Source organism: Panicum hallii, chromosome 9 (genome assembly GCF_002211085.1).
Source record: "Panicum hallii strain FIL2 chromosome 9, PHallii_v3.1, whole genome shotgun sequence".
Taxonomy (NCBI): Eukaryota; Viridiplantae; Streptophyta; class Magnoliopsida; order Poales; family Poaceae; genus Panicum; species Panicum hallii.
In genome coordinates, this window is record NC_038050.1 from 17014255 (window position 1) to 17041907 (window position 27653).

Sequence of the window (27653 nt, forward strand, 5' to 3'; positions counted from 1 at the left end):
GATCATAATGGATGATAAAGTTCTCTTCATCCCAAACAGCACCACTCTTGCTCCTAAGTTGATTGATTTTAATGTACTTTTTCTTCAATATTTTCAAGTGGTTGGAAATCTGTTCATGTGTTCTATTGATCTTAAAATGATCATTCAAAGCCTTAGCACAAGCATTGAGATGAACTCTCTTGAAACCACTTGATGTTTTGGAACCATCAGCTACAAGATTAGCAAGAAAAGTTTGCACAAAAGTGGACTGACTTGCTGTCCAAACAGTGCCACCTTTTACCTCTCCCTCCATTGTATCAAGCTTTAAATGAAAGAAAATTAAACTAAATTTCAGCAACATCAATAGTACAAAGTAAATCTGATTTCATCATTAAATGAAACAAAAGATACATAGGTTCATAGAAAAAATACATAGGTTCATAGAAACAAAAGTTACATAGACTTATACAAATAAAAGAGTACATAGGTTCATAGAAACAAAATATACATAGTCTCATACAAATAAAAGGGTACATAGGTTCATAGAAACAAAAGATATATAGACTCATACAAATAAAAAGATACATAACTCATAAAGTATTGGAATAATATTGCTGATAGTCTTCCCACATGGCATTGGCAAGTTCTTACCTAAAATTAACCATGAAGGCATGTTCCGTTGCTTGTCCATGTGTTGATGTTTGATGGGTAATACTAGGGAGGTCATCATTTTCAGATATAATCAAATAATCACCGCCATCTTCTATGATCCAATTATGGATAATGCAAGCAGCAATAACTTCTACTTGGGTAGGGAAGGGAAAAAAATGGTATTGCATCATCAAGAATTTTGAATTGCCTTTTCAAAGAACCAAATGCACGCTCTACTGTAGCCCTGAGAGATGAGTGCCTAAGGTTGAACAATTCCTTCTCATTTTGTACGGGGTTGCTGCCGCACTCATTCAAGTGGTACCTCACACCACGATAAGGAGGCAGAAAACCCGGTTTGGCTCCATATCCGGAATCAACTAGGTAGAACTTGCCTATCATATAAGGATATGTATGTGAGGTACACTAGTCATTATATACAGTGGGTTAGTATAAATGAGCTACTCAAATTTTATTGTACCTTCGGGGACACGAAGACCATTTGGGCGTTCTAAAGCATCTTGTAAAATTGAGATGGCATGGGTTGTTCCCTCCTAACCAGCTATAACAAATGTGAACTGTAGATCAAAGTCTACGGCTGCCATTACATTTTATGTAGTGTAACTCTTCCTACCATGAAATGCAGCCTCCATTTCCTTAGGAACAGACGCTCGAATATGTGTGCCATCAATTGCCCCAATACAAATCCTATTTTAGCATTACAATGAGAATGTGTAAGGCCTCAAAAGTCTACCTAGAATCAATAAAATTTGTGCAAACAAACCAAATACTACCTTAAAATAAAGATCCCATCGTGGGTTCCCTTGAATTTTAGATGGTGTTGCCGATGATGGTGGCTTAATGAAGTCGTTGCATAGCTCTCCAATTGCATGAAGCACTTTATTGAAGTACTGACTAACGGTTTCCCCGGACCTACCAAAATTAGTGGCAACTACCCTATTCCTAACATTGTGGCCAATTGTGTGTAAAAACATAGCAACTTGCTGCTCAACACACATGTGTGTACTGTCTTCTAATAAACCTCTATCCCTAAAAATTTTACAATAGCGAAAGAACGATGCTCTATTAAGCCTAAGCATATTGACACAAATAATATCATTCTTCCAAATTTTATCATTAAGGTACTCAAACCTCCTCCTATCCCTCTCATCAATTGGAGCATATCTAATTTGTCCTACGGGTGTATGACCGTGGCGTTTTCTTTTTCTACTTTTAATAACCATTGCCATCATTGAAAGCAACACATGAGTAGCAGCTATAAAGACAAGAAGCTGATCGTCCTCACCCATCTATATATTATTAGACAACAAGGAAAAAATTACCAATTCACAATACATGAAGATAATATAATCCATTGGCTGGCCAGGGAGGAGGAGGCGGCGCAGGTTGGTTGGGCACCATGGGAGCACGGGAGGGAGAACGAACCTGTGCACAGAGACGGGAGAGCGAAGCAGGAGCGAGTCCGGAGCGGAACGGCTCCGTCCGCCCGACTTTTTGGAGCGGGCTCGTTCGGCATCTGACGGGAATATTCATTGTCGGGAGCCGCTCCGTTCCACAAGTCTGGCAACCAAACATCTGTAAAAGTAGGACGGAACGGCTCCGTTCTACTTCGCTCCCCAACCAAACGCACCCTTAGACTATCACCTAAGGTTAGGGACCTCTTTGTGTAAAAGAGGCTAAGTTAGGATTTAAGAGCTTGTTTGTGAGGTCTAGGGATTTAGTTGGAGCATCTAGGGATTTGTTTGTAAGGTTTAGGGACTCCTTTAAAAATCACATGGACCTTCTTGTAATACTGGACCCCACCAATGGAATAAATATAAACTGCCACTCCTCCTCCCGAGCCCTAGCGCTTGGAGGAGGGGACTTTTGGCCATTTATTTACTCTTGCTCTTTCTTACTCTATCACTCTAAGGTTTTTAAGTTGATCTTAAATTCCTTTTCTCTCAATCCGTTTGGTTTGGCCCGTCCGAAGCCAACATGCTGGTAATGGATGCTGGGTAAGATTGAAGGCAACTGTGTTTAGGACCAGAACTTGCCTCTTGCCGATTAGTGTGGCCCGCAGCAGCTCCTTTCCGAATTCCATGGCTGCTTTCAGCCTTGAAAAATCAGGACTTGAGCATGACTTGGTGCCCACCGTGGTTTTCGCACGAAATAAAAGCTCACGATGATACCGATGAAGAAAAAGAACGGAGCAAAGCATATGAGCGAAAGTTACGTTCTTTGTTCCAAAAATAAATATTTTGATCACGTGACCTTCGTTCGTTTCTTCTTGTTTAGCAACCAGAAAAAGCGTGTGATTTCTAATCACTTTTCTTTTGATGGCTTATCACTTTGACAAGAGGAAAGCTGCAAGCTAGAAAATGAGCGTCATTTCCGGCCAATGAAAACCAGCAAATCCGATCGAAGTTCACCCATCACCGTAAAGCAAAGAAGAAGCTAACATTGTCACCTTCGATTGTGGACCGCCCACTCCAATCCAGCAGTTTTGGCAACTTAGCAACTCAGCGGCTCGCAATCCGCTGACGTCATCTATGCATGCATTGCGAAGCTGCCAGGCACCAAGGCCGAGCGAGGGTTCAGCCAAGAAAGATGGCGCAGTTCGTACATCGTCAGCTCAGCGTGACACCTCCGCACAGCAGCAAGACGCGAGCCGCCAACAAGCCTCGCATTATGCAAGCCTGCTCTGTCTTGATCGAAGCTCGACCCAATTCTTTAATCGGGCGAAGCAAGTCCAAGCTTGAAGAGGCGAAGGTCATGTCTTTTCTCTACGTTAATCACTTTGATGACTTCACCTCAGTTGTTTCCATTTTGCGAGCATGAACCTCCGCGGAAAACACATGACGGCCTCCGTGGTAACCATGAACCTGCACCGGAACGAGCCAACCTCTCTGCCACAAGCATGAACCTCCGCGGCGCATGCACACATGGCACACCCTGTTATGGGCCAATGTCAGTTTTCTCAATGCGATACCATGTATGCAACCAATCGAAGGTCATGTCCCATTTCTCTATATAGAATGTTCTACCTATCACCTTCGAGGTACTTGTCAAAATGTATTGCAGTTCCTAATCACATTTCCTCTTTGATTTGCTGCTCTAAGCTGACTAGCCGGCAAGAGTGCCAAGCAAGAGTGCAGGCGCCTCAGGCCGGGCAATGCTAGTCAATCGTCACTGCTGCGCGCCAAGCTGCTGTCCATCATAGGAAGCTGAACCCTCGCGACCTTCAGCGGCCTCCACATCAAGCAAGAACCTTCGTGGCCAGCGCTGAACCTCGGCGGGATCCTCCGCGCCGGGTTCACGAACCTCTACGTCGAGCTGAACCTCCGCGGCAAGCCTTGACCTCCGCTGAGAGGTCAACCTCCAGGACGAGCGGCAACCTCGCGGCATGTGCGTACCTTGGTCCTTCGAGCTCAACCTCCGCATGCATGCGCTGCATCAAGCAAAGTACGCATGCATGCGTCAACTCAGTCAATCATCAAGCGAAGATTGAAGAGCCTTGACAGATAGGTGCTCTAAAGGAGCCTCGGGCCTAACACCATGCAGAACCGTCGGCAGCTTTCTTTCCAGCTCCTGTAGCGATTGTATCAGGCAAGCACATGATCGAAGCTTATAGGACGTACGAGTTAATATGATTTTTCAAGTGTCGCAGAACCTTCGGTTGTCAAAAAGAGCAGTGATTCTCTCTGCTTAGTGGCATTAAGGTACATAAAAAGCAATAATAATGCATGTGCGTAAAGTGGGATTTGAAAGCACCGAAGGTTACCTCTCTACCAAATCAGCCATTGTGCATCTTGGGGCGGGCTTCGGTCCTCTTTTTTATGTCTTTGGCTATCAAAACTTTTAAAAAAACCAGCTCTAAGAAAGAATGGAGCCTAAGAACTTGCAGCCAAAACAGCAAAAACACTCCTCACATTTTGTGGTTTCCTCTCACACTTGCACCTTGTACACTATCCAAGTGCATATGGATCCATAGATTGAGCTCTCTCTAAGCTAACATTTTTGCTTGCAGGATGCATCTTTAAAATACTTATTAAATTCATTTTTACCATCTTTGCATTTTTCATCTCTTTATGAACCGTTGGGATTACCTAACCCACTGTATATCAGATCCGGACCTATGGGACTGCGCACATGGCCTACATCTTACAGGATAGTGGGACATGGCCCACACTCTACACCAGTTGTAACTATTCACTCAGCAGTAAAACTAGTCGGATACAGTAGTAAACTATCCGAAAAGTACTAGGTTAGGACTCCTGGGCTCTTATCCAACTAGAACTTCTATGTAACTCTGTCCCTCCAGACTATATAAGGGCGGATAGGGACCCTCCTCAAGCAGGAGTACGAGGGCCAACTTGTGCCTCATGCAACAGATCACCCATCCGATCACCCGATCACCACCTAAAACAATACAAACCACGCAGGACGTAGTGTATTACGCTCTCGGCGGTTTGAATGTGTCTAAAATTTGTGTTCCTTAAACGTTCGAGTTCCTGATCTCGGCGACACCTACATACAAACTCACCACCTTGGGGGTATCCCTCGGTGGGCGTGGCGGTAGAACACCGACATCTGGTGCGCCAGGTAGGGTGTTCATCGAGCATCAACCGGAAAACTTGATGGCATCGTTCAACTTCACTAGCGTTGTGCTTGACGAGGGCACGGCATTCCTCATTCAACTTCACGTGCAAGTTACTGAAGGGACCTCGCTCCCGTACTTCCAGTACAACTCAGTTTACTGGTTCACGACTGGTATATGTGCAAGTTTATTGAAGGGGCCTCGCTCCCATACTTCCAGTATAACTTCGTCTACTGGTTCACGACTGGTATCCATACAAGTATGCTGAAGGAGTCTCGTTCCCATACTTCCAGTAACGCTCAGACTACTGGTTTACGACTAGTACTCCATGTTACTGAAGGGGCCTCGCTCCCATAGTTCCAGTAATGTTCAGATTATTAGTTTCCGACTAGTATTCTATGTTACTAAAGGGGCATTGCTCCCATACTCCCAGTACAACTCCGTTTACTAGTTTACGACTGGTACTACGTAGAGTTTACTGCATGGGCATCGCTCCAATAACCCCAATACTACTCCATCTACTGGTTCACGATTGGTACTATGTAGAGTTTACTGCATGGGCATCACTCCCATACTTCCAGTACTACTCTATTAACTGGTTCACAACTGGTACTATATAGAGTTTACTGCATGGGACTCGCTCCTATAACTCTAGTACTGTTTCGTTTACTGGTTCATGACTGGTACTATGTAGAGTTTACTACATGGGACTCGCTCCCATATTTCCAGTACTACTCCATTTACTGGATCACGACTGGTACTACGTAGAGTTTACTGCATGAGCATCGCTCCTATACTTCCAGTACTACTTCATTTACTAGTTCATGAATGGTACTACGTAGAGTTTACTGCATGAGACTCACTCCTACAACTCCAGTACTACTCCGTGTACTGGGTCACGACTGATACTACGTAGAGTTTACTAAAGTGGCTTTGCTCCCACGCTTCCAGTAACGGTCAGATAACTAGTTCTTGACTGGTACTCTATGTTACTGAAGGGGTCTCGCTCCCATGACACTACGTTTGCTAGTTCTCAACTAGTTTTTTGCGTGTTCGACTACTCATCTTGCCTACAAAACTAGTCGGAATCGACTCCGACTAATCGGTTTCATCGAGAGTTTAAGATCCAGCGGCAACTTGGCCAATACCTAGGCTCGGGGGCTGGCGCCACTTACTACTAAGTGTATCTTGTGTGACTCATCTAGCTCCCAGGCTCGGGGGCTGGATACGATATGGCTCTCAGCGATGAAGGTTTGATTTGAGCGGTACTCTAGGACACTCTTTGGTGAAGTTATTTGTTTAACCATTTTTTCAGGAAATTCATCCTCAAAAGTGGTTTTTTCAAATTTTTGTACCAACTTGTCCATCTTACCATCAAATCTTCACCATCCTATATTGCATGCCACGATTCTTTGGATTCTTTATTTAAAACCTTGAGGATTTGGATTCAAGGCTCGGAGGCTGCAGGGACACGTGTCATTAGCGACTTATTTTTCAAATCTTTTGGAAAGTAAGGACAGAAGACTCAACACTAAATTGACCCTCAACCTGATTCTATGAGTCAACCTAAGGCTCGGAGGGCTACTCCATATGGAGTACGAGTTGAATTTACAACTACACGCATAAGCACTTCACAGCCTAGATGAAGCCAAGGAAGTACTCGGAAGACACATTGAAGATGGAGTTCGGGAGAACTTGAAGACGTCCTCAGAAGTACTTTGAAGCCTACAGTACTTGATTAAGAAAAGCTTGGGGGCTTGTCAGACCCGGGCTCCATGGGACTGCAGACATGGCCTACATCTTAGTTCTACACTAGTTGTAACTACTCGTAGCATAGTAGAACTAATCATATAGTAGTAAAACTAGTACGATACAGTAGGAAACTATCCGAAAAGTACTCGGGTAGGACTCCTGGCTCTTATCCAATTAGGACTTCTGTGTAACTCTGTCCCCTCAGACTATATAAGGGCAGACCCTTCTCAAGCCGGAGCATGAGGGACAACTCTTGTCTCATGCAACAGATCACCCATCCGATCACCTGATCACCACCTAAGGCAATACAAACCACACAGGACGTAGAGTATTACGCTCTCGGTGGTCCGAACCTATCTAAACTTTGTGTTCCTTACATCTTCGAATTTCTGATCTCGGCGGCATCCTACCTACAAACTCACCACCTCGGAGGTATCCTCGGTGGGCGTGGCAGTAAAACACCGACACTACGGAAGCTACTTTTGCTCCAAGGAATGCAGATCTGTGGTATTTGAATAAAAAGTATATTTACCATATTGAGCTGCGCCAGGAAGGGTTATTGGGTTCTCAATGCTCCATCTCCATTGGCCCTTGAAGAAAGTCTGAATTTTTCTACTAAGTACCCAGCGAAGGTTTGGGAAAAATGTCTCGTCATGGAGAAAATTTCAACGAGACCATCAAAAGCTGAAAAAAAAAGAGATAAGTGCACAGATGGGGATTTGATCCCACGGAGTTAAAGGGTAGAAGGTTCCATCTGCACCGATTCATTTATGGTGGTTTTGGTGGTAAGGTTCGGGTCCTTTATCTACAGCTACTGTTAGCAAAATTTTAAGCCTAATGTTTGGGCCTAGTCCTCTCTTAAAATTAACCCCTATATTTGTAGGGTGTATACTTTAAAGAACTTTGTTTATTACTCATTTTTCATTGTATCAGCATGCTCTAAGCTCATTGTTCTCCAACTAAGTCTGTGCAATGTAGTGAAATTAACTCACTAACCCCTCTCTTGGGGATAATTTCTCTTACAAAAATGCAGAGTAATCATACTTGCCTTATAAAGAAGGTTATCACCTTATTGGTTTACCATCCCTATTGAATTCTGAAGAAGGCCAATCATGGTTTTCAAAGAAGGTCATAATAAAAGGTCATCAACTTATTGGTTTTCGATTTCTATTTACCCCAAAAAGGTCAGGGCTTTAAGAGAAGGTTATAACGAAAGTTATCATCTTATTAGGTTTCAATCTCTATTGACTCTTAGAGAAGGTTACGACCTTTTTAATTTTCTACCTTCTTTAGCCTATAGAGAAGGTCATAACGAAGGTTGTCATCTTATTGGCTTTCTACCCTTATTGATCTTTGAAGAAGATCATAGTTTGTCTTGGGTTGAAGCAACGAAGAGTTGCTAACATCGACCATCGCATCTTGAATGCTCGGATCGAGTAAGTTAGCAAAGTTCCCATACCCCGCAAACTTTGCATACTTATCTAAAAGTGCAATAATCATTCGAAAGCCAAGGGGTTGTCGAACCTAAGGGTATCGAAGCCAAAACACCTTCGGCTCAAAAGCAAAAGTGCAATAAGCACTCGAAAGCCAAGGGGCTCTCATGGTTTGAAAGTAACTAGAGGCTAAAAAAACCTTCAACTATATTTATGAAAATGCATTCATTCCATTCATACGCATCAAAAATATACATCAAATCATCTCATCGTATGAACACATCATCTTCATGCATGACAAAGAAAATATTAGCTTCGAGGAGGAGCTAAGAGGCTTGTGACCTCTACAATGAGACTTTGCCTTCTAAAAATAAGAAGTGTCCTGATGCGATATGGCATCTTTCACTGAGAGAAGGTTATAAGTTTGTTGAGGGCAACAAGTTGATCGACACTAACCTCCTTGAAAAGAGGCGGTTCGAAGCTTTCTTTACCTTCGTTAGAGGCATCATCCTTAGAGTTCACCTATAAAGTCCGGGGGCACCTTCTCTCTGAGAGAAGGTTATGAGCTTAACAAGGGTAACAAGATGGTTCAGCAATAATCTTCTCATAACGAAGCCGATCTTGGTTATCCTAACCCAATAGCAGTGAAGCTTCGTAGACCTTGGTCACTTGTACGAGGAGAAGCAGAGAGCGAAGTTCATTGAGCGATCCGATGTTGCCTAACAGTCTCCACCATCGAATACTTAATTGAAATGCAAGCAAATCAACATACGAAGGTCCACTAGCACCTTGCAATGGATGCTCTCGACCTGGCGTCACCTTCGCTCGGCGTTTCCTTCCCTCGTGAATTGACAAGAAATGATGAGTGCAGCAATCTACTAAGCCAAGATCGAAGGTGCCAAGCAACTTGGCAGTCATCATCATCGTCATGGCCTAACCTTCGTTGGATGGTCTTGCCCATATATTTTGCACGGAACCAGAACACTAGTATCAATATCAGGTGTTTCTAGTAGCGAAGCTTATATGGAGGCCGAGGTACAGCCCAAACGGAGGTCATGTACATACAAGCGGTGCGACATGAAGCCGTTGTCCGGCAAAACGGCACGAATCTCTGCACACCAAGCCAATCGAAGGCAACGAGGGTGCCAAGCAAGATGGTAACTATGATCATTATTATCACATCACCTTCGATGGGTTACCAAATAGAAGAATTAGACGGTGCCTCCTTAGAAAGCTCGGACCGAAGCTGCTAGGAAAAAGACAGCGAAGCTGCCAGTAATACCACTATTGTTGACAAGTTAATTGATCAATCAGCAGTAAAGGGCCTTCACTTGTGTTCAACTGAAACGTAAAAGCCAAGCATCAGCTTCGCTCAAGGTTTCGTCCAAGTTACACAACCAAACTGGTGCACGCTAATGCTAAAGCTGCATGAAGTGAAGCTCACCACCTTCGAGCACTGGTTCGACCACCTTGTCACCTTCGAGTGAGGTAACAACACAGGCAACCTTCTCTTGAGCTAAGGAAAGAACAGTGCCATGTCCGCTCGAGGCAAGAACGAATGCAGTGGAGACTAAGAGAATAACAGTTAACCTGCTCACCACCACCCTCGAGCATTAGGCTGACCACCTCGTCACCTTCGAGCGAGGCAGCAGATCACCTTCGCAGAAGCTAAAAATAAGGCAACCAAACTGCTCGGTGGCAAGGAAGAATGCAGAGCTCTAATAGTCTAATTACTTATATGTCCGCTTCTCGTCACCCAGGCATGACAGCAATGCAAGGTTGTGAGGTCGTAGGAGCCTGTCGCATGTCGAGCCATTCGAAGCTGGAGTCATCTACCCTGAAAAAAAAATGCAGTCATGAGTCATCTGCGTCAGCTCTGCATGTCACCCCTAAGTCGCCCTCGCTCAGCCGCACGTCGTGCTGATCGATCGAAGCCGCGGACAGCGACGTCACCCTTGCACACCATCTTTCTGGCACCTTCGCCTAGCCAAGCATGACATATTCAAGCTGGTTGAAGCAACCCACCTACGGAAGACATGCAGCAAAGCTAATTTAAAAAAACACAGTACAAACTCATGATGAGATATGCATATCGATGGTCCTTAAATACTTCCAAAAGCTAAAAATATTTAGCTGAGCACCTCCGATCAAAAAGAAAAGAGAGAGCAAAGTCAAAAGATAGCACCAAGTTGCATAACAAGATGGCTTGGCAGCGAAGCTTCCTAGACCTATGTCACTTGAATCATCTCCAATTCAGCCATATGGTGTTGGGGAACATATAAATCTTCCAGTTGTTAACGTGATAGAGCGCCTATCACCGAGAGAAGGTTATGAACAATGACGGCGATGTGTTGATTTAGCACTAACCTTCTCATCAAGAGGCGGTCTACGGTTATCTCGATCCGATACCAATCGAGTTTGTTATATCCTCAGTCCCAAAAGGGACCTTAACGTTCTTTCGGAGTAGAAACTATGTTTGCAGGCTAAGGGGCTGCACATTCGTGTAGAGAATGGTTGCTCTCACTACCAGAATCAGGGGCTTTGCCGAGTGTCTAGGACACTCGGCAAAGCCCCGATTACACTCGGCAAAGGGCACTCGGCAGTGATTTCGTCGGCAAAGACGTCTTTGCCGAGTATTTTTTGGCAAAATATAAATCGAAAAAAATCCAAAAAATGAAACAAAAAAACGAATTTATTGGGGAGGCATGCACATCCAACTAGTCACCCATCTAATGGGTTGCACATTTTTTCAGCAATTTTTCATAATTTGTCGATGATAGGTTTCGAACTCACAACCTCCTACACACAAACAACTCTCTCTACCACTGCACCATTGGACCACGTGTGTCAATGTTACGTTTTTATTCTCCATATATTATAATTAACCGAGTGTAAATTATTTGTTTGAGATAGTAAATAAATTCAAATGAAAAAGTTGTGAACTACAAAGTAGCATAACTTTTAGAGATCTACAACTTTTATTTTGGTAGTTTCTTCATCCGAGATCGTTTACAAAATTTGAAAATTTCAAACGTATTTTAATATGACACAATGATTTCAAATCAAAAAGTTGTAAACTACAAACTTTTATAACTTTTTGAGATCTACAACTTTAATTTTGATGGTTTTTCCATTCGAGGTCATTTGTAAAATTCAAATTTTAATTTTCTATATTCAGATGTAGTTTTTGTTAAGATGACTTCAAATTAAAATGTTGCCAACTGTAAAATCTTATAACTTCTCAAGATTTATAAAGTTTATTTTGGTTGTTTTGTCATTTCTTCATCTGACATGATAGTTCTAATATTGTTCACAAATCTTATATATGTCTCTTCTAGTTTCATAAACTACGAGAGAGATATATATGTTTTGTGAACAAATGTACATTTATTTTGTCAAATGAAGAAATGTTCAAAATAAGAATTGTGCATCTTGATGAGTTATACAACTTTGTAGTTGAAAATATTTTTATTTGAATTAATTTACTACTTCAAAATATGATTTGAAAATTATCTTTGCCGAGTGTCTAAAAAAGGCACTCGGCAAGGAGCTTCTTTGCCGAGTGTCTTGAAAAAGGCACTCGGCAAAGAGCTTCTTTGCCAAGTGTCTAAAAAAGGTGCTCGGCAAAGACCGGCACTTGGCAAAGAAGCTCTTTGCCGAGTGCCCGAAAAAAAACACTCGGCAAAATATTTGACACTCGGCAAAGATCTTTTTTCCGGTAGTGTCTCAGGCTGAGTAGAGAAGTGGTCATCTCCACTTAGGCTTGAGGGGCTCAACGTTGACACCCTCGGCCTCAACTTTGACTCATCTCAGCTACTACTTTGGCTTGAGGGTTTCGCCATCACCTTTGGCATCGTCAGCAACTTCGCATCCGCCGCTACGACGGCTCGAGGGTTCGCCGGGACCTCCGACTTTAGCACCGGCTTCACCCTCTCTGCTACGACGGCTCGAGGGGCTCACCAGGACCTCCGACTTCACTACCGGCTTCACCCTCTCCGCTACGATGGCTCGAGGGGCTCACCGGGACCTTCGACTTCACCACCAGCTTCATCCTCTCCGTAGCTTCGGCTCAAGGGGCTTGCCGTGACCTTCGGCTTGACAACTGCATCACCTTCGACCACTACTACAACTACTTCAACTACTACATCACCTACATCGACTACTTCCACTACATACGAAGCTTATCTCACGAACACCAGCTAAGAGGAGCTAGAGGGTCCACTGGAGGACCAGTCCATCTTAGACGACAGAGTCTTATCCGACGCTCGTGAGATAAGACTCGAAGACGTGGTGGCTACTTTCGGCCACGACTACTCCGACTACATCGGAAGAGGAGCCACCCGCTGATCAAAGCTCAAGAGCGAAGCTGCCCGCAAAATCAAAGCTTTGTAGGATCTAAAGTTGGCACTTATACGTATAAATCAAAACATGTGCGTGCTCTTTTTTCTATCCCCTTTTTTCCCAATGGATTTTTGGATGGAGTTTTTATCGAGGCGCACATGTGTAGGTTACAAAGGACATTCCTTGCAACCGGGGTCCGGTTTGTAGATATGCCTCTTTTAACAGCATCAGCTACTCGGTCTCATTGTGCTAGCCAAGATCGAATAGCTGAGGGGCTACTGTTGGGGTGCGCTTTAGACCATCACCTAAGGCTAGGGACCTTTTGTGTAAAAGAGGCTAAGTTAGGGGTCTAAGAGTTTGTTTGTGAGGTCTAAGAACTTAGTTGGAGCATCTAGGGACCTGATTGTAAGCTTCAGGGACTCTTTTGAAAATTGTAGGGACCTTCTTATAATACTCGACCCTACCAATGGAATAAATATAAACTGTCACCTCTTCCCTATAAATAAAGCTCATTTGTTTACTTGTTCATCCGGCTTGCTCTTCTTTTCACTCTATCACTCTAAGGTTATTAAGTTAAGCTTGAGTTCTTTTTCTCTTGATCTGTCTGGTCTGGCTTCGGTCCATGCGAAGCCAACATGCTGGAAATGGATGTTGGGTAAGATTGAAGGCAACTGTGTTTAGGAACAGAACTTGCCTCTAGCCGATTAGTGTGGCCCGCAGCAGCTCCTTTCAGAATCCCGTGGTTGCTTATAGCCTTGAAAATCAGGACTTGAGCATGAGGCTTCAGTACTCACAATTGCAAGTGGTCAGAAAGACAGATGAGGACAGGGCCTTAGCTACAAACAGTATAGGCTAGGAAAATTTACCAGACCCTACGGATAGAAATGATATTCAGTAAATACAATAATCCTGCTGAAAATTTTAAAATTGTATTTGTAGCTTAGAGAGAACTCCATGTTTATTAAAAAATAACCGGAATATATTCAAATCACAAAGCGTGATTCTGTGGATTGTGGAAGTATATATGCATTTGCTCAAGACATGGACTCTTATAGATATCGAAAGAGAAGCAAGGCCGAACATGAGTACAGGGTTTGTAATTTAGGAGAATGGCTAGCTGCAAATGAAGCAAGCAGCCAAGCAAAGTTAAACAACAAATGTTGATTGCACTTAGCGAGATCTAGACAACTGGATCAATTCCTAATGTGATGCTTAGCCCCTCTCTGTATCGAAGCAGCTGCGCTTCCACGGGGATTCCAACGTGGACAACCAACGCTACCACATGGATGAAAGGTAGTTCCCATCACCTCCACCCCGCCCGCAAGAGTAGAAGCCAAGCATGTCATTTAGCAAGTCTTTACCTAAGAAGAAACCTTATGACCTAACTGATGAGAAAACCATGGAGCAAGTGCGTGTGGAGGTAAAGGACCACTTCAAGCCGAGAAAGCAATCAGTTAAGTGACACTTGTCACTTGACCATCAACTTTATTCATAAAATTTACCTTGCGATGTACCAATTGATCACCTCCAAATTTACTAGGCCCCTTATGAACCATAGTTTCCCAATGGGCTTCTATTATGGTTCATGACGGCTCTAGCGCCCGATTTTGGGCCCATATAGCACGCCCACTCACTTTGCTAGAAGCTTCGCTTGCAAGTTTATAACAGGGGTCCACGGAGCGTTTCGCTTGACCTGTTCCCCACTTTATATATCTCTCTCGCCTCTATGCCTTTCTCGTTCACTCCCTCTACAACCTATTCCAATCTCAATCCTCCCCTCTCACTCAGATCTGGTCGACCTCGGTAGAGGTTGGCCTCAGCTTCTGATGGAGGGGAGCAGAGCTTGAGGGCGGCTTTCCATGAAGACCAACGACCACACCTATGGTGCGGTGGGGGTGCGATGCGGTACGACAACTTGCACACATCGCCAACGTGTGGCTAAGCGGTGGCGGCGCTCACGGGATGCACTTGGAGGACACCGGAGATGCAAGCAGGCCCAACTTGGTGATATGCGGCAGCAGGCATGGTCAAGCAACATCGGGAGGGTGTTGCGACGGTGGCTCATCAAGCATGGTAGTAGCCATAGTGACACGGATGGCCACCAACGGTGGCAAGCTCGGCGAGCGGCAGCACGACATGGGACCTCCATTACCAGGCAAGATCTACTTCCTTTTTTAATTATTTTAATTTTTCTATTTTGGTTTTCAAAACCGATGTTAGGTTTTTATGAAAACAATATTAATAATTTATTAGGAAAAACTTGTTCATCATTTTTAGTAGAACTTTATTTTATAACTTTTTGGAAAACTTTTTTCAACAAAAAAAATATTCATGAACAATTATTTTTATAACTTTTCCTTAAATATTTTGTTTTGTCAATTTTTTAGAAAACATTATTTTAGAAAATTTCGAGGATAAATTTGTTGTACTTCTTTTTTCTAATACACCTTTGTGAAAAACTTTAAGTAAAAAGTCTTTTCTCATTTTGATTTAAATAACTTTTGCATTTTTTTCTAGGCAACCTTCTTTAGGGAATGTTTTAAAAAGAAAAAAAATCCTATGGATAATGGGGAACAGTGAGGGCCATTCTATTGTCATTTTGCTCTCTGAAATCTTCGCGCACCCGCAAATCAACAGCAGGCCCTGCTCCCGAGTCTAGAGTGCTGTTATAGCCTAGCTCCATCTTCTGCAATTAACCATTGCTGCCATCCATAGCAGCTGCACACCCTAGAGATACGTTATCCTTGTTTTTAATGGTTAGTACGACATATCTACATGTTATTTTAAAAAAATATATACAAAAGAAAATTTTAAAGCTAATACCAGGACCCTTTGATAACTGCTACGATATGGATATGCATGAGACCAAGGTTGATAAAAGTAGTACCCTCAATAGATTGGGGATGATTTGGTAGGATTGCATTCTATGGGAAGATATTAATTATACTCTAAGACACAATCAAATTATACAAATTTTACATACCTTCCCGGTTATCCATGTGTTCCAACTTCTAGGAGTATATTATTTGCTGCTAGATATGGTTTACTGTCCCCTAGCAAATGTGTAGCAAATATATTTGTTAAAACTAGCTGGAGGAAACTAATTAATTAATGCTTATGCTAGCAAACGTACACAAAACTGTGGTGACAAGCAAAAAAGGTGAAACGCATTCTGGTTAATAATATCTAGCTTATTATCTTGTTGAATATAATGGATACTTTGATTCCCTATTATTTGTACAGTTACTACGACCAAAATAGCAATATAACCAGGACACTAGAGATCAATGTGTGCCACAGAATCTAAATATAAATAATAAAATATTTTGTTATTCTTTCAAATCTCAAGATGTTATAGTATATCTAATAATGTACCTACTATTTTGCTAATAGATATTAGCTTTAGAAACACCTAAATCTTTGGCAATATGAAACGATTTCTTATTCTACCAAGTATGTATCTACATTGATCCCATTAGATAAGACTCTGATAAATCTATCTTAGCTGTACCGGTGCTGGTGCAATCCTACTATGAATCACAAAGGGAGCATTGGCTTATAGTAATCTTAAGATATAAGTGGAAAAAGGTTGAATCGTTAATGATCTCTTAAAATATACAATACTACGAATGGTAAGATACAATAGGAAAAAAATAGTAGTTCTTAATGACCTACTAAAAGACTTCCAATCTAAATCCTTCCTAGGGTGGTATGCTTGCAGAGTTCACACTTCCCGCCGCTTCCGTTCTTTGGCTTGTTTTTCTATCTATCTCCAATTCTTTCCTCCCGGTCCCACGCCATTGATCTCCCATCATCTATAAAACCCCTCCTAGTTGTGCTTCTAATCATCCATTCTGGAGATCGAGCCTGAGGGACATGTGAAACAAAGCCACAATCTCATGGACATGCATTGCTACTAGCTAGTCTTTCCCTGCTGGTTAAGCAATAGCTGTCCAATCGCGATCTTCTAGAGAAAAGATTGAGCCCAAACCCTCCTTCCGAGTTCCGATCTATTTCGTGTCACGCCACCGCCGGCCACAATGTCGTCGGAGCCGGCGTTCACCACTTCCGCCATCGTCGCTAACACCGCGTCCGCCTCGCACATGCTCAAGATCGACGGCTACTCGCGCACCAAGGGCCTCGCCACCGGCGTCCACCTCAAGTCCTGCTCTTTCATCGTCGGCGGCCACTCCTGGCACCTCGCCTACCTCCCCAACGGGGACTGCGCCGAACGCTCCGAGTACATCTCCATGTACCTCGTCCTCAACGGCGTCGCCCCCGGCACCGAAGGCGGCCCCGTGCTCGCGCAGTTCTCGATCAGCCTGCTCGACCGCGCGGGCAAGCCGGCGCCGACCTACACCAGGACGGGCACGACGGCCCCGTACGTCGGCCCCGGCGCGCACTGGGGGTTCCCCGGCTTCATCCGGAGGGAAGCGCTCGAGAAGTCGAGGCACCTCAACGTCAAGGACGACTCCTTCAGCGTCCGCTGCGACCTCACCGTCGTCACCGCGTTCCGCGCGGAGGACGCCGCGTCCATCGCCGCCGAAGCTGCTTCCGCTCAGCCGTCCGTCCCGGTGCCGCCGCCGGACATGTGGCGCCACTTGGAACAGCTCCTGCTCAGCGAGCTGGGCGCCGACGTCCGCTTCCGGGTCGACGGGGAGGACTTCGCCGCGCACCGGTGCATGCTCGCAGCGCGCTCGCCGGTGTTCCAGGCCGAGCTGTTCGGTACGATGAAGGAGGCCTCTTCCGAGGCACGGTGCGTGGTGGAGATCCATGACATGAGGGCTGATGTCTTCAAGAATCTGCTCTACTTCATCTACACCGACGCACTGCCCCTGCCAGAGCCTGAAGAGCCAAGACCCGACCCCGAAGAAGAAGCGCTGATGGCTCAGCACCTGCTCGTGGCTGCAGACAGGTATGGCATGGAGAGGCTCAAGTTCATCTGTGAGGACGCTCTGTGCAGGCACATCGACGTGGGCACGGTGGCGTCCACAATGGCGCTCGCTGAGCAGCACCACTGCCTGGGGCTGAAGGAGGCTTGCTTTCAGTTCCTCAAGTCTCCTGGGGCACTGAACACTGTCATGGCAACTGATGACTTCGACCATCTCGCCACCAGCTGCCCTTCCCTCATAAAGGAGTTGATTTCTAAACTTGCCGCCCGTTGATCTGGGAGAAGAAGATCAAGGGCATGCCCAACCATGGAATTTGAGCAATGGGGAATGCCGATCAAGTAATGGAAGGGGCCGCGCCAAGATGTCTGGTTTATTTTCTTAAATGTTAGTTATGATATATCCCTAAATATGTGGATTAGGCGTATGAAAGTGATAGGGGGAGAACTGCTAGGCTAAATACTATCAAAACTTAACAGTTTTTGCTATGTATGGTAGACATGGAAATTGACTAGTTGTTGTCAAAGCTAGAATTCGGAGAGTGTGTTCAATGTCAAACAATGCAAATTTTTTAAGCGGCGAGGAGTATTAGTCCTGGCAGTTACATTGTTGTACTTCAATCCTCAAAAGAACTCACTGTATCACAGCTTTTTTTTTCTTGCTTCCTTGTTGTTTCTTAAGTTCCTAACAAACATGCATGCTGACCTGACAAATATTAGAGACATTTGTTTCTCCTTTGGGATGATGGATGCAAGCATTGTGATTCTGCAACCGTGTTAACATTCACTGTGCAGTTACCCACATTTCTTTGATGTGCTTGCTGTTCAGGATAACAATTTTAATGTTACTGGAGGTTCAGGCATGGTACGATGTTACCATGCTACAACTATGTCCCCACGCGGGGAGGGAGGGCGGCCACGCGATGGGCGCAGGCGCTCCCGCCCGCTGCCGCCTGGGCACGCACCCGTCCGCGGGCGGGTGAGCGCAGGCGCGGGGCACGGTGCGCCTACTGCCGCATTGCAGGGTGCAGGGTGCGGGCCCGGCGCAGGTCTCGGGCGCGCGACTCGCGCCGCCTTGGCGCAGCCTGCGCAGACGCTGGGGGCACGGAGGAGACGGGGACAGTCCACCAGCATGCAGGGGCGCGGGGGAGGCGAGGCAGGCAGGTAAAAAATTCCATGCACCCGGTATGCAAATGTCACGGACCTGGATAGCTGGGAAGGGAAAGATAGCAGAATTGGAGGGATTTGGGAGAACTCAGCAAGAACAGGAAGAACAGGAAAAGATAGCAGAGGTTCGATCATCTTTTTTATCGATGCCTTCCTCAGGCAAGCACTCAGGTATACGTAGCAGTACATAGATGATCTCAGACCCAACACATACTGCCGGCCCATGGCCTGAAACCTACACAATGGCCCATAGCAGTCCTATTGCCTACCTAGGTCATGACAGCAAACTCCGGACTTTGCAACCCCGACGCCGATGCATGCCGCGTGGATGGACTCTGGATCGGCCGGATCGCGTGGAGCGGCTTCCAGGCGGGCCACGTATCTTAGTCACTGGCGGCTCGGCTCCAGGCGTGTCCTGCCCGGCTGCCCCTGCGTCACGGCCGCTTGCCACCACACGCTGCTGGAGAAGACCTGCACGCTGCCGCTGACGCCTCCTTCCTCGTCTGCCCGCATGGCCTCTTCCTCCTTCGACGTTGATTGGAGGAGCTCATCATCCTCCAATCTCAGGTGCTCTGTTTGATGTTTAGGATCTGTCCTCTTTTGTTGAGATAGTACTGTACAATAGATCTATAGCAGTAGATTGCAATTGCTATTTGCTTCTTTTGATCTGGACAGCTCAAGATCTCTTGGGCTTTGTTATTTTCTACGTTGTCAGTTATTTTCTTCGTTTCTCAAGTTCAGTGGTTGAAGCAGCAGCTCGGCAGCAGTGTTGCTCAGGACTACAATGTCAAAAATCATAGCATAAGGAGGATCAACTAACAACATAATTCTTATCCCATATCATCCGTTTCTGAATGTTGCGAACCCAACAGGAACAAGCACTCAGAAATTCAGATGCTCGCCATTGGAAGCAAGTATTCAGAAATTCAGATGCTCATAACTGGGAAGCAGGCAACCACATGGAAAGGGAGGAGGAAGAGGCGGCGGCAGGACGCGACGACGTGGAGACACAGGCGGCGCCGGCATATGGAGCGGCAGCCGAGCTTAGAGCTGGCGCCGGGCGAAATAGCGCCTGGGAGCCGAGCCGCCGCGCCTGCAGGAACGATGTCCGCACTCCTCCTCCTCATCACGAGTCCTCGTCGCAATCCGCCCGATGGCCGCGGGATCCACGCGTCGCGTCGCGAGAGCAGGTATGCCCATGATCCAGTTTGCCTACCGGGTGCATGGATTTTTTTTTCCGGCAGCGCCCCTGATTGGCTTGTATGGGCTAGTTCTGACAGCTTGTGTAAGTAATGTGATGAATCTGTTAGGCTTATGTTAGCCATAGCCATATCATATTGAATTTGGATATACATACGCATGTGTTATGGGTGTCTTTGTGGTTAAATGTCAAACTCCTTTCATGTCTACATATTACCGGTTAGCTGTGCAAATTATTTTAAATATGTTAGTTAGTTCTACAAGTTTGTTAAAATTTTTTCCATAACGGTATATACCTGTTGCCTTTTTCAACTTCTATCTCATGTGTTATTGAGCTATGCAGTGGCATTTAAGGAATGATGCTAAAATTCACTCCAAGGGTATAATCGTTTTTTTCCTATAAAAATAATAGAAACTTAACAGTCAACTAACGGAAATGATAATAAGGAACAAAAAATTAGAGATAGTGGCAGTGAAGGGACTTGAAGAATTTTAGGGGCAATGAACTCATACTCTCTACTTTTAGCCCATCGAAGACCGCCGAGAGGTCACCTCGTTGGGCCATGTCCATGTGCCTGCAGCCTGCTTCTGGGCTCGGCCCATCTGGAAGCCTCGCCAGTGTCCCCACATGTCAGCCAACCGGCGGTTACCCAAACCCTTGCTCTTTCTTCTCCTTTTCCGAACAGCGCCGTCCGTCATTGATGAAGCTCCCCCGATCCAATCCCAAACGACCACGAGCACCCAAGGCCGCAAAACCCTCGCCGCCATGGCGCCGCCACCTGGATTCGACGCCGGAAACGGCGTCACTGCTCCCTCGCGTTCGGCCATCATTGGCGGCTCGGCGGCCGGCCACCACCTGCTCGACATCGAGGGGTACTCGCACACCAAGGACTACCTGCCCACCGGCCAGTGCATCAAGTCTCGCCCTTTCACCGTCAGTGCGGGCGGTACCTCCTGGCGGATCCTCTGCTACCCCAACGGCGACCAACCCGATGTCTCCGAGTTCATCTCCGTCTTCCTCGACCTCGACCAGGGCGTCGCCGAGGCCGTGGAGGCGCAAGCCAAGTTCAGCCTGCTCGATCAGACCGGGGAACCCGTGCCGTCACACAGCCAGATGACAAAGATGCATAAGTACCTCTGCACAGGCGACGGCGGATTTGGCTACCGTGACTTCATCAACAGGGCGTGGCTGGAGGAGTCGGGGCATCTCAAGAATGACTGCTTCAGCATCAGGTGCGACGTCTTCGTTTCCATGGAGCTCCGCACGGAGGACAGGGCCGTGGACCCTGTGTTCGTCACGGTGCCGCCCTATGACCTGCACCTGCATCTTGAGCGTCTCCTCGCAGCCAAAACTGGAGCCGATGTCACATTCGAGGTTGGTGGCGAGACGTTCAGGGCGCATAGATGCATTCTTGCAGCCCGGTCGACGGTGTTTGAGGCGGAGCTCTTCGGCCAGATGAAGGAGAGCGTGGACACCACAGTCATACGCGTGGATGACATGGAGGCAGATGTGTTCAGAGCTTTACTTGGTTTCATGTACACGGATGGACTACGGCCTGTCCAGCTCTGCAACAGGCTGCAATGTCTCAGCATTTGCTTGTCGCGGCAGACAGGTATAACCTGGAGAGGCTAAAGCTGATTTGTGAAGATAACCTCTGCGTGCACATTGATACGGGATCCGTGGCGACCATCTTGGCATTGGCTGAGCAGCACCGTTGCCGTGGGCTCAAGGAGGCGTGCTTCGATTTCCTCAGCTCACCGTCGACTCTGAATGCTGTTATGGCAACTGATGGTTTTGAGCATTTAACAAGAAGCTGTCCTGCTGTGTTGAAGGAGCTCATGTCCAATATCGCAGCTCGTGTCCCTTGATTACTAACTAGGAAGCAAGATGAGAGGACATCGCGTCGGGTTTCAGTGCAGATGTTTTGATCAGGATGACATACCATGGGTGTCCAAAATTGTTGCTCGCCTGCCCATTGATTGCAAAGAAGCAAGATGAGGGGTCGTTAGGTTTCAGTGGGGATCTTTCGTCAGGATGATAAGGGCTGCTGCCTAGTACTAATTTTTCTATGTATAGCCTTATCCTTAAAAGGGAGGCCATTCACCTCTATCTTCATTTTGTTTGGTCATTGCATCCTGTATGGGTTATTAGCTGTGAAACCATGCTGTCTATAATCATTTAGAAGTAATTAAACAGGAGTTTGGACTTTTAATTTTTATGTCTACTCAGCAACTCTTACACTTGGTGCGACACGAATGGATTGTCACTTTTTTAGTCATAACTGTTTTTCAGTTTACTAGTTTAGCTTACTCTTGATACATGAAGTCCAAGAAAACTATTTCTTTTGCTTTGTTTATGTTATTGACCATTGGATGATTGTGTATGCCGTAAATAGTGACAGTCCATCTACCAAGTTAATAATCAACATGAGTTTATTTGACAAGAGCATAACTGGAGGTTACACTTAAACATCAGTCATTTTTCTGCCATGATTATGAAAATTAGCATTTTCATCGAAGGAAGCTAATTTGATGCAACATTTATTTGGCTAAACTGGTCCTAAATTGCTTTCAAATTGTTCTTTAACTTGTGTTTGTTCTGAACTGAAAAATGCCAATTGTTAGTTCACAAAATGAAACTTTATGATGCTGTCATTCACAAGAGATATCAAGTAAATTCAGTTGAAAGATGTGTAATGGGGGTGTACTTGTGCTCTTTTTTTTTTCATTCTGCAATATATGCCTTCGCTCAGTTCAGCAGGATAGGCAGGTGGAACATTAACCTGAAAGCAGCCTTGCCTCAGGGTGCTGATCTGTCTTATTGTATATTATTCTGGAAGCTATCTCTTAAAATTGGTTGATGAGTTTATCAGCACCAGTACCAGTGATGACCGGACCATGACTTAAACCGACTGAGTAGCATGATAGCACCTGCTGTGTGAAGAAATTCCTGAATCCTTTGGTTGCTGGGCATTTGATTTGAAATTCAATTTTCTTATTTTTCTTACAGTTTAAATTAGCATGCCATCTCCTGGTGAAAACACAAACATGATACTCTGTTGATTACTGATGTATCCAGGAATTGTGCTCTGGGTAAAGGTTTGATCAGCCACCTGGGAGTAGAACAGCTTGCTCTTTTTTCTTGATGGGCGATGAAGATACTTGATGGCATCTCCATCTTCTGATCAAGTTTAAAGTCAGCAAGATCATCCGGTCACCTGCTGTGTCTATGCTTGAAACTTGTGGTGGCTACTACGCTGCAGCAGGCCAATGATCTCTGCTCAATGATTTTGGTCATTTATGGTGTGGGCTTGTGGCTGATTGGGCCTTATGTGTTCTTATTAAGTTATGAGGTCTGATCGAGTTTGTACCTGGTTTAGCCATTTTCCGAATTGGCTTATGGAAGTGGCAAACCGTGATTGTAATCCTGCTGTTGAATGAATGAAGCTCTCGAGATTTGCCCTAAGAAAAAGTTATGAGGTCTTTGTGGCTAAGGTTGGGCACGTATGCCTCCTTCTCATAGTTATCCATTATCACAACAAATGGGATGCTGGACACTAGTGACCAACTTTGTACGAAAGATTTATGAAGTTGTCATCACTCATTTCTAGAAGTGGTGGAGTTCTGCAGGCGAGTTTATCTCAACAATACTAGCACCGGACAATTGTTCTCATCCTGATGATAAATCATCAGTTTTCTCTGTGCAAGAAACATGGCTTCATTATGCTATGATTGTAATTTTGGTGATTGCGCGACAACATAGCCAATAGGAATAACGAGTCTGTGAACCTAAGTTTGTAGGATTTATAAGTCCCACGGATAGAGTCTAATCCATATATAAGACAGTCCAAATTGCAGTCAAGATATCCAAGTTGAAGTGAAAAAATAGAGATTATATTTGAGGTGTCCAAATGACCGCAGCGATGATTGAACAAGGCTCAGCATGAATACACGCGTCGGTTGAACCGACGTCATCGAAAATGAACTGAGCGGTGCATTAGTGAATTGCTACTGTGACCAAATCAGTAGCACCGGTTGAACTAATGCTATAAGAAGGGAGGCGTTGGTGCATTGACAAGATGATATGGCAACAAGTGAAGAAATGATAGAGGCACCAGCTAAACTGACGGTGCAAAAGAAGGCGTCGCGGTTACAGATACAGAAACGTTTGGAGTTGGAGAAGCATGAAGGTCTTTAGCACCGGTTGAACTGACATATGTCGGTGCAATGGTATCAGTAGAAGATGATAATTGGAGTTCAACGGCTAGCAGACAGGGTCAGTGTGACCGGTTAAATCGACAGTGGTGACCGGTTTAAAAAACGCTTTATGCTTTTCTGGATAAAATAAGCAATGGTTATGAGCTGCCCTCTAGCCTATATAAGACCTCACCCCGGGTCATTGAGGCTGCTGCAGTATAGAAACTCTGCTAAAGTTTTCTAAGCCAACCAAAGAGCTCATTGATCAAATCCTTAAGTTTAGCACAAGCTTTGTGAGGTGTAGTGCTAGGTTAGCTATAGAGAGTGTTAAATCAAGGTGTCGTGACCTTGTGCTGGTTCTTGAGTAAACCTCAATCTTGTACCTCGGTGTGCCGGCTTTGTGTCTTCGTGGCTCGATGGAATGTCTTCGACCCTCCGACTTGGTGTGGAGCTGCGACGACGGGTTTGTGGGGGGGGACGAGGAGATCTCTCCTTCGTGGGAAGCTCTGCAGTGAAGGTGGCATCAAGGTGATCGGAGACTTGGCGTGAGCCTTAGTGGCCGAACCTTTGTAGCAAGTGAGCCTTAGTGGCCGAACCTTTGTAGCAAGTCAAGAAGAGGCCCGAAAGAGACTTGGTGACTGGAAAGCAATGATCTTTGCGAGTGCTTCAACAATATGGATTAGAGGTGGCTTAGTGCCTAACGATACCACGTAATAAATTATTGTGTTGAGAGTTTGCTTTCCCTCATCCTTTCCTTTACGTTTCCGCATTTCATACTTGCAACTTATATTCCTTTACATTCTTAGTATAATATCATGCTAGAATTGACTGTAGGTTGCAAAATTTATTTGAGATGAGGGTTTCACACTAGATAAACCATAGTTGCACATCTAGATAGCATGTTCTAAATTATATTTTGTGCAAATTAGTTTGAGCTATAAGGTTTTAGAATTGCCTAATTCATCCCCTCCCCCTCTTAGACTACGAGTACCGATTTCTTTCACTCTGGAAACTAAATGCATAGTAGGTTAATGTTTTTAACGGTCCATGGTTTCCAGGAATCCACAATTTTTTAAAGGTCCCATTTTTATAGACTGATCACTTATGCCATTGCAAAATTTTGCCATCCCGTATTCGCCATTGATGTCTCAGTGACACATTTGATCCATCTGTGTCAATAGCAGTGACGAATAAGGGATTGAGGAAAATTGCAATTACAGCAAAGGGATTTACCCTAATGTGAATATGATTAGAGAGAACAGGAGCACTGAATCTAGCAGATGTTCTGACACTTTGAATACCAAGGGAGTTGATTATCGTTGAATTCCTAGGCTTTACCATGTCCAAGTAAAATCAAAATGTTTCTTTGGAGATTCACCCACAACAGTTTGGTAGTGAGAATAAACATGAAAAGGAGAATAATCAAAGTTGAAGAGAATAAATATGGCTGTGTTTTTGTGCAATCGCCTAGATGACGATGGTTCAAACAGGCCAAACAAATGCTGGCGTCTCCTGAACTGTTGAACATGGACGACACATGAAGAATGCTTGCTGAATGCACCTCGGCTCGGCTCTGGAGGTAATTGCTGAATTGTGAAAAATGCCAGAGGAGATGCACCTGAAAGTAATTCTTTTTTTTTTGGTCTCTATGGTGGAACAACAGAAACAAACTGAATGACGGTCCCCGGCCTGCACTTGTGGGAATATCTGTTATAGGCTCCAGTGCTACACTATGGAGTATATCTGAAATCATTCAGAGTTTGCAAATGGAGAGCACCCCAGGTAGACTACCTGACAGAAAGCCAATGTGGATGGTGCATTCAGAGATGGAGAGCGTCAGTCAAGTTGGCCCCAGGTCCAAACATGGTAGTAGTGGATGCTTGGAGATGATCCATTCTCGGCTGAACTCTGCTGTAACTGAAGCCGTCGCACTAGCTTCTGTTGTTATTTTTTTTAACGCAACTAGCTGCTGCTGCAGCTTCTTCTTCTTTTTCTTTTTGAGATTACACGCATGGTAGTCGAATGCGGGCCGGCCATTTGGATCGACGGTCCGGCCCATCCGCAGGATGCCCGCACTCAACGCCGGTGTCCCCGGCGGCCCGGCCTGTCAGCGACTCCATAAGACCCTGCCGTTTCCTCTTCAACTTCTCCCTTCTCTCTGCCCCCACCCCTCAGTTGTCAGTTCCCCAAAGAACCCGAGAGCACAACGGCAGCAAAACCCTCGCCGCCACTCCACCTCTCACATGCCGCCGCCCGAAAGCGCCGCCGGAGACCTCAGCGGTACCCTATCGGCGTCGGCCATCGTCGGCGGCACCATGACCGGGCACCACCTGCTCCACATCGATTGCTACTGGCAGACCAAGGCGGAGCTCCCCACCGGCCAGTGCATCAAGTCTTGCCCGTTCAGCGCAGGGGGTCGCTCATGGCGCATCAGTTACTTCCCCAATGCCAACAAATCCAGCGCCGCCGAGTACATATCCGTCTTCGTCTACCTCGACCACAGCGTCGCTCAGCCCGTCAAGGCGCGGGTCAGGATCAGTCTGCTCGGTCAGGCTGGTGAACCGGTGCCATCGCACAGCAAAATCACAGAGGTACATGCTTTCTGCACCGCGGCCTCTGATTTCGGCTATAGTGAGTTCATCAAGAGGGCATGGCTGGAGGAGTCGGAGCATCTCAAGGACGACCGCTTCACAATCAGGTGTGACGTCATCGTTATTACCAAGGAGCTCAGTGCGGAGGAGAGGAGGCCTCAGTTGCCGTTGGTTGTGGTGCCGCCGTCGAACCTGCACCAGAATCTCGGTGATCTCTTGGCATCCAAAGAGGGGGCAGATGTCACCTTCCTGGTTGCCGGTGAGACGTTCAAGGCGCACAAGTGCGTTCTTGCTGCCCGGTCCGCCGTCTTCATGGCAGAGGTCTTCGGCGCAATGAAAGAGAGCACGAATGGGGCACTCATACGCGTCGATGACATGGACGCACAAGTGTTCATGGCTTTGCTCAATTTCGTGTACACCGATGCACTGCCGGATTTCCGAGATATGAAGAAACAAGAAGAGGCTGCAATGGCTCAGCATTTGCTTGTTGCTGCTGACAGGTATAACCTTGAGAGGCTGAAGCTGATTTGTGAAGATAGGTTGTGCAGTCATATTGATACAGCCTCTGCTGCTACCATCTTGGCGTTGGCTGAGCAACACCACTGCGGTGGGCTCAAGAAGGCATGCTTCAGGTTCCTGAGCTCCATATCGACTCTGAATGCTGTAATGGCAACTGATGGCTTTGATCATTTAATTAGAAGCTGTCCCTCTGTTCTGAAAGAGCTTATGTCCAATATTGCTGCTCGTGGGCCCTGCTGATTTGGATAAAGCATGATGAGGAAACATCAGGTTTAGTACGATGTTTGGTCTGGATGTCAAACTAAGGACAGATACCAAGTAGTAGTGCAAGTGTTCGT

At 45.6% G+C, this 27653-nt stretch overlaps 2 protein-coding genes and 1 pseudogene across 2 annotated transcripts; all 3 read left to right on the top strand.

Moving 5' to 3' along the window:
* Positions 1-16793: 16793 nt before the first annotated feature.
* LOC112872899 (BTB/POZ and MATH domain-containing protein 2-like) lies at positions 16794-17918 on the top strand. The gene has a single exon (XM_025935932.1). It carries the CDS (start codon positions 16794-16796, stop codon positions 17916-17918), a length of 1125 nt encoding a protein of 374 aa, XP_025791717.1.
* Positions 17919-19057: 1139 nt separating this feature from the next.
* Positions 19058-20368, top strand: LOC112872900. Its single transcript, XM_025935933.1, has 3 exons — positions 19058-19375; positions 19681-20027; positions 20352-20368. Exons 1-3 carry the CDS (start codon positions 19122-19124, stop codon positions 20366-20368), a joined length of 618 nt encoding a protein of 205 aa, XP_025791718.1. The 5' UTR covers positions 19058-19121.
* Positions 20369-20524: 156 nt separating this feature from the next.
* LOC112872901 lies at positions 20525-27555 on the top strand (annotated as a pseudogene).
* Positions 27556-27653: the final 98 nt, after the last annotated feature.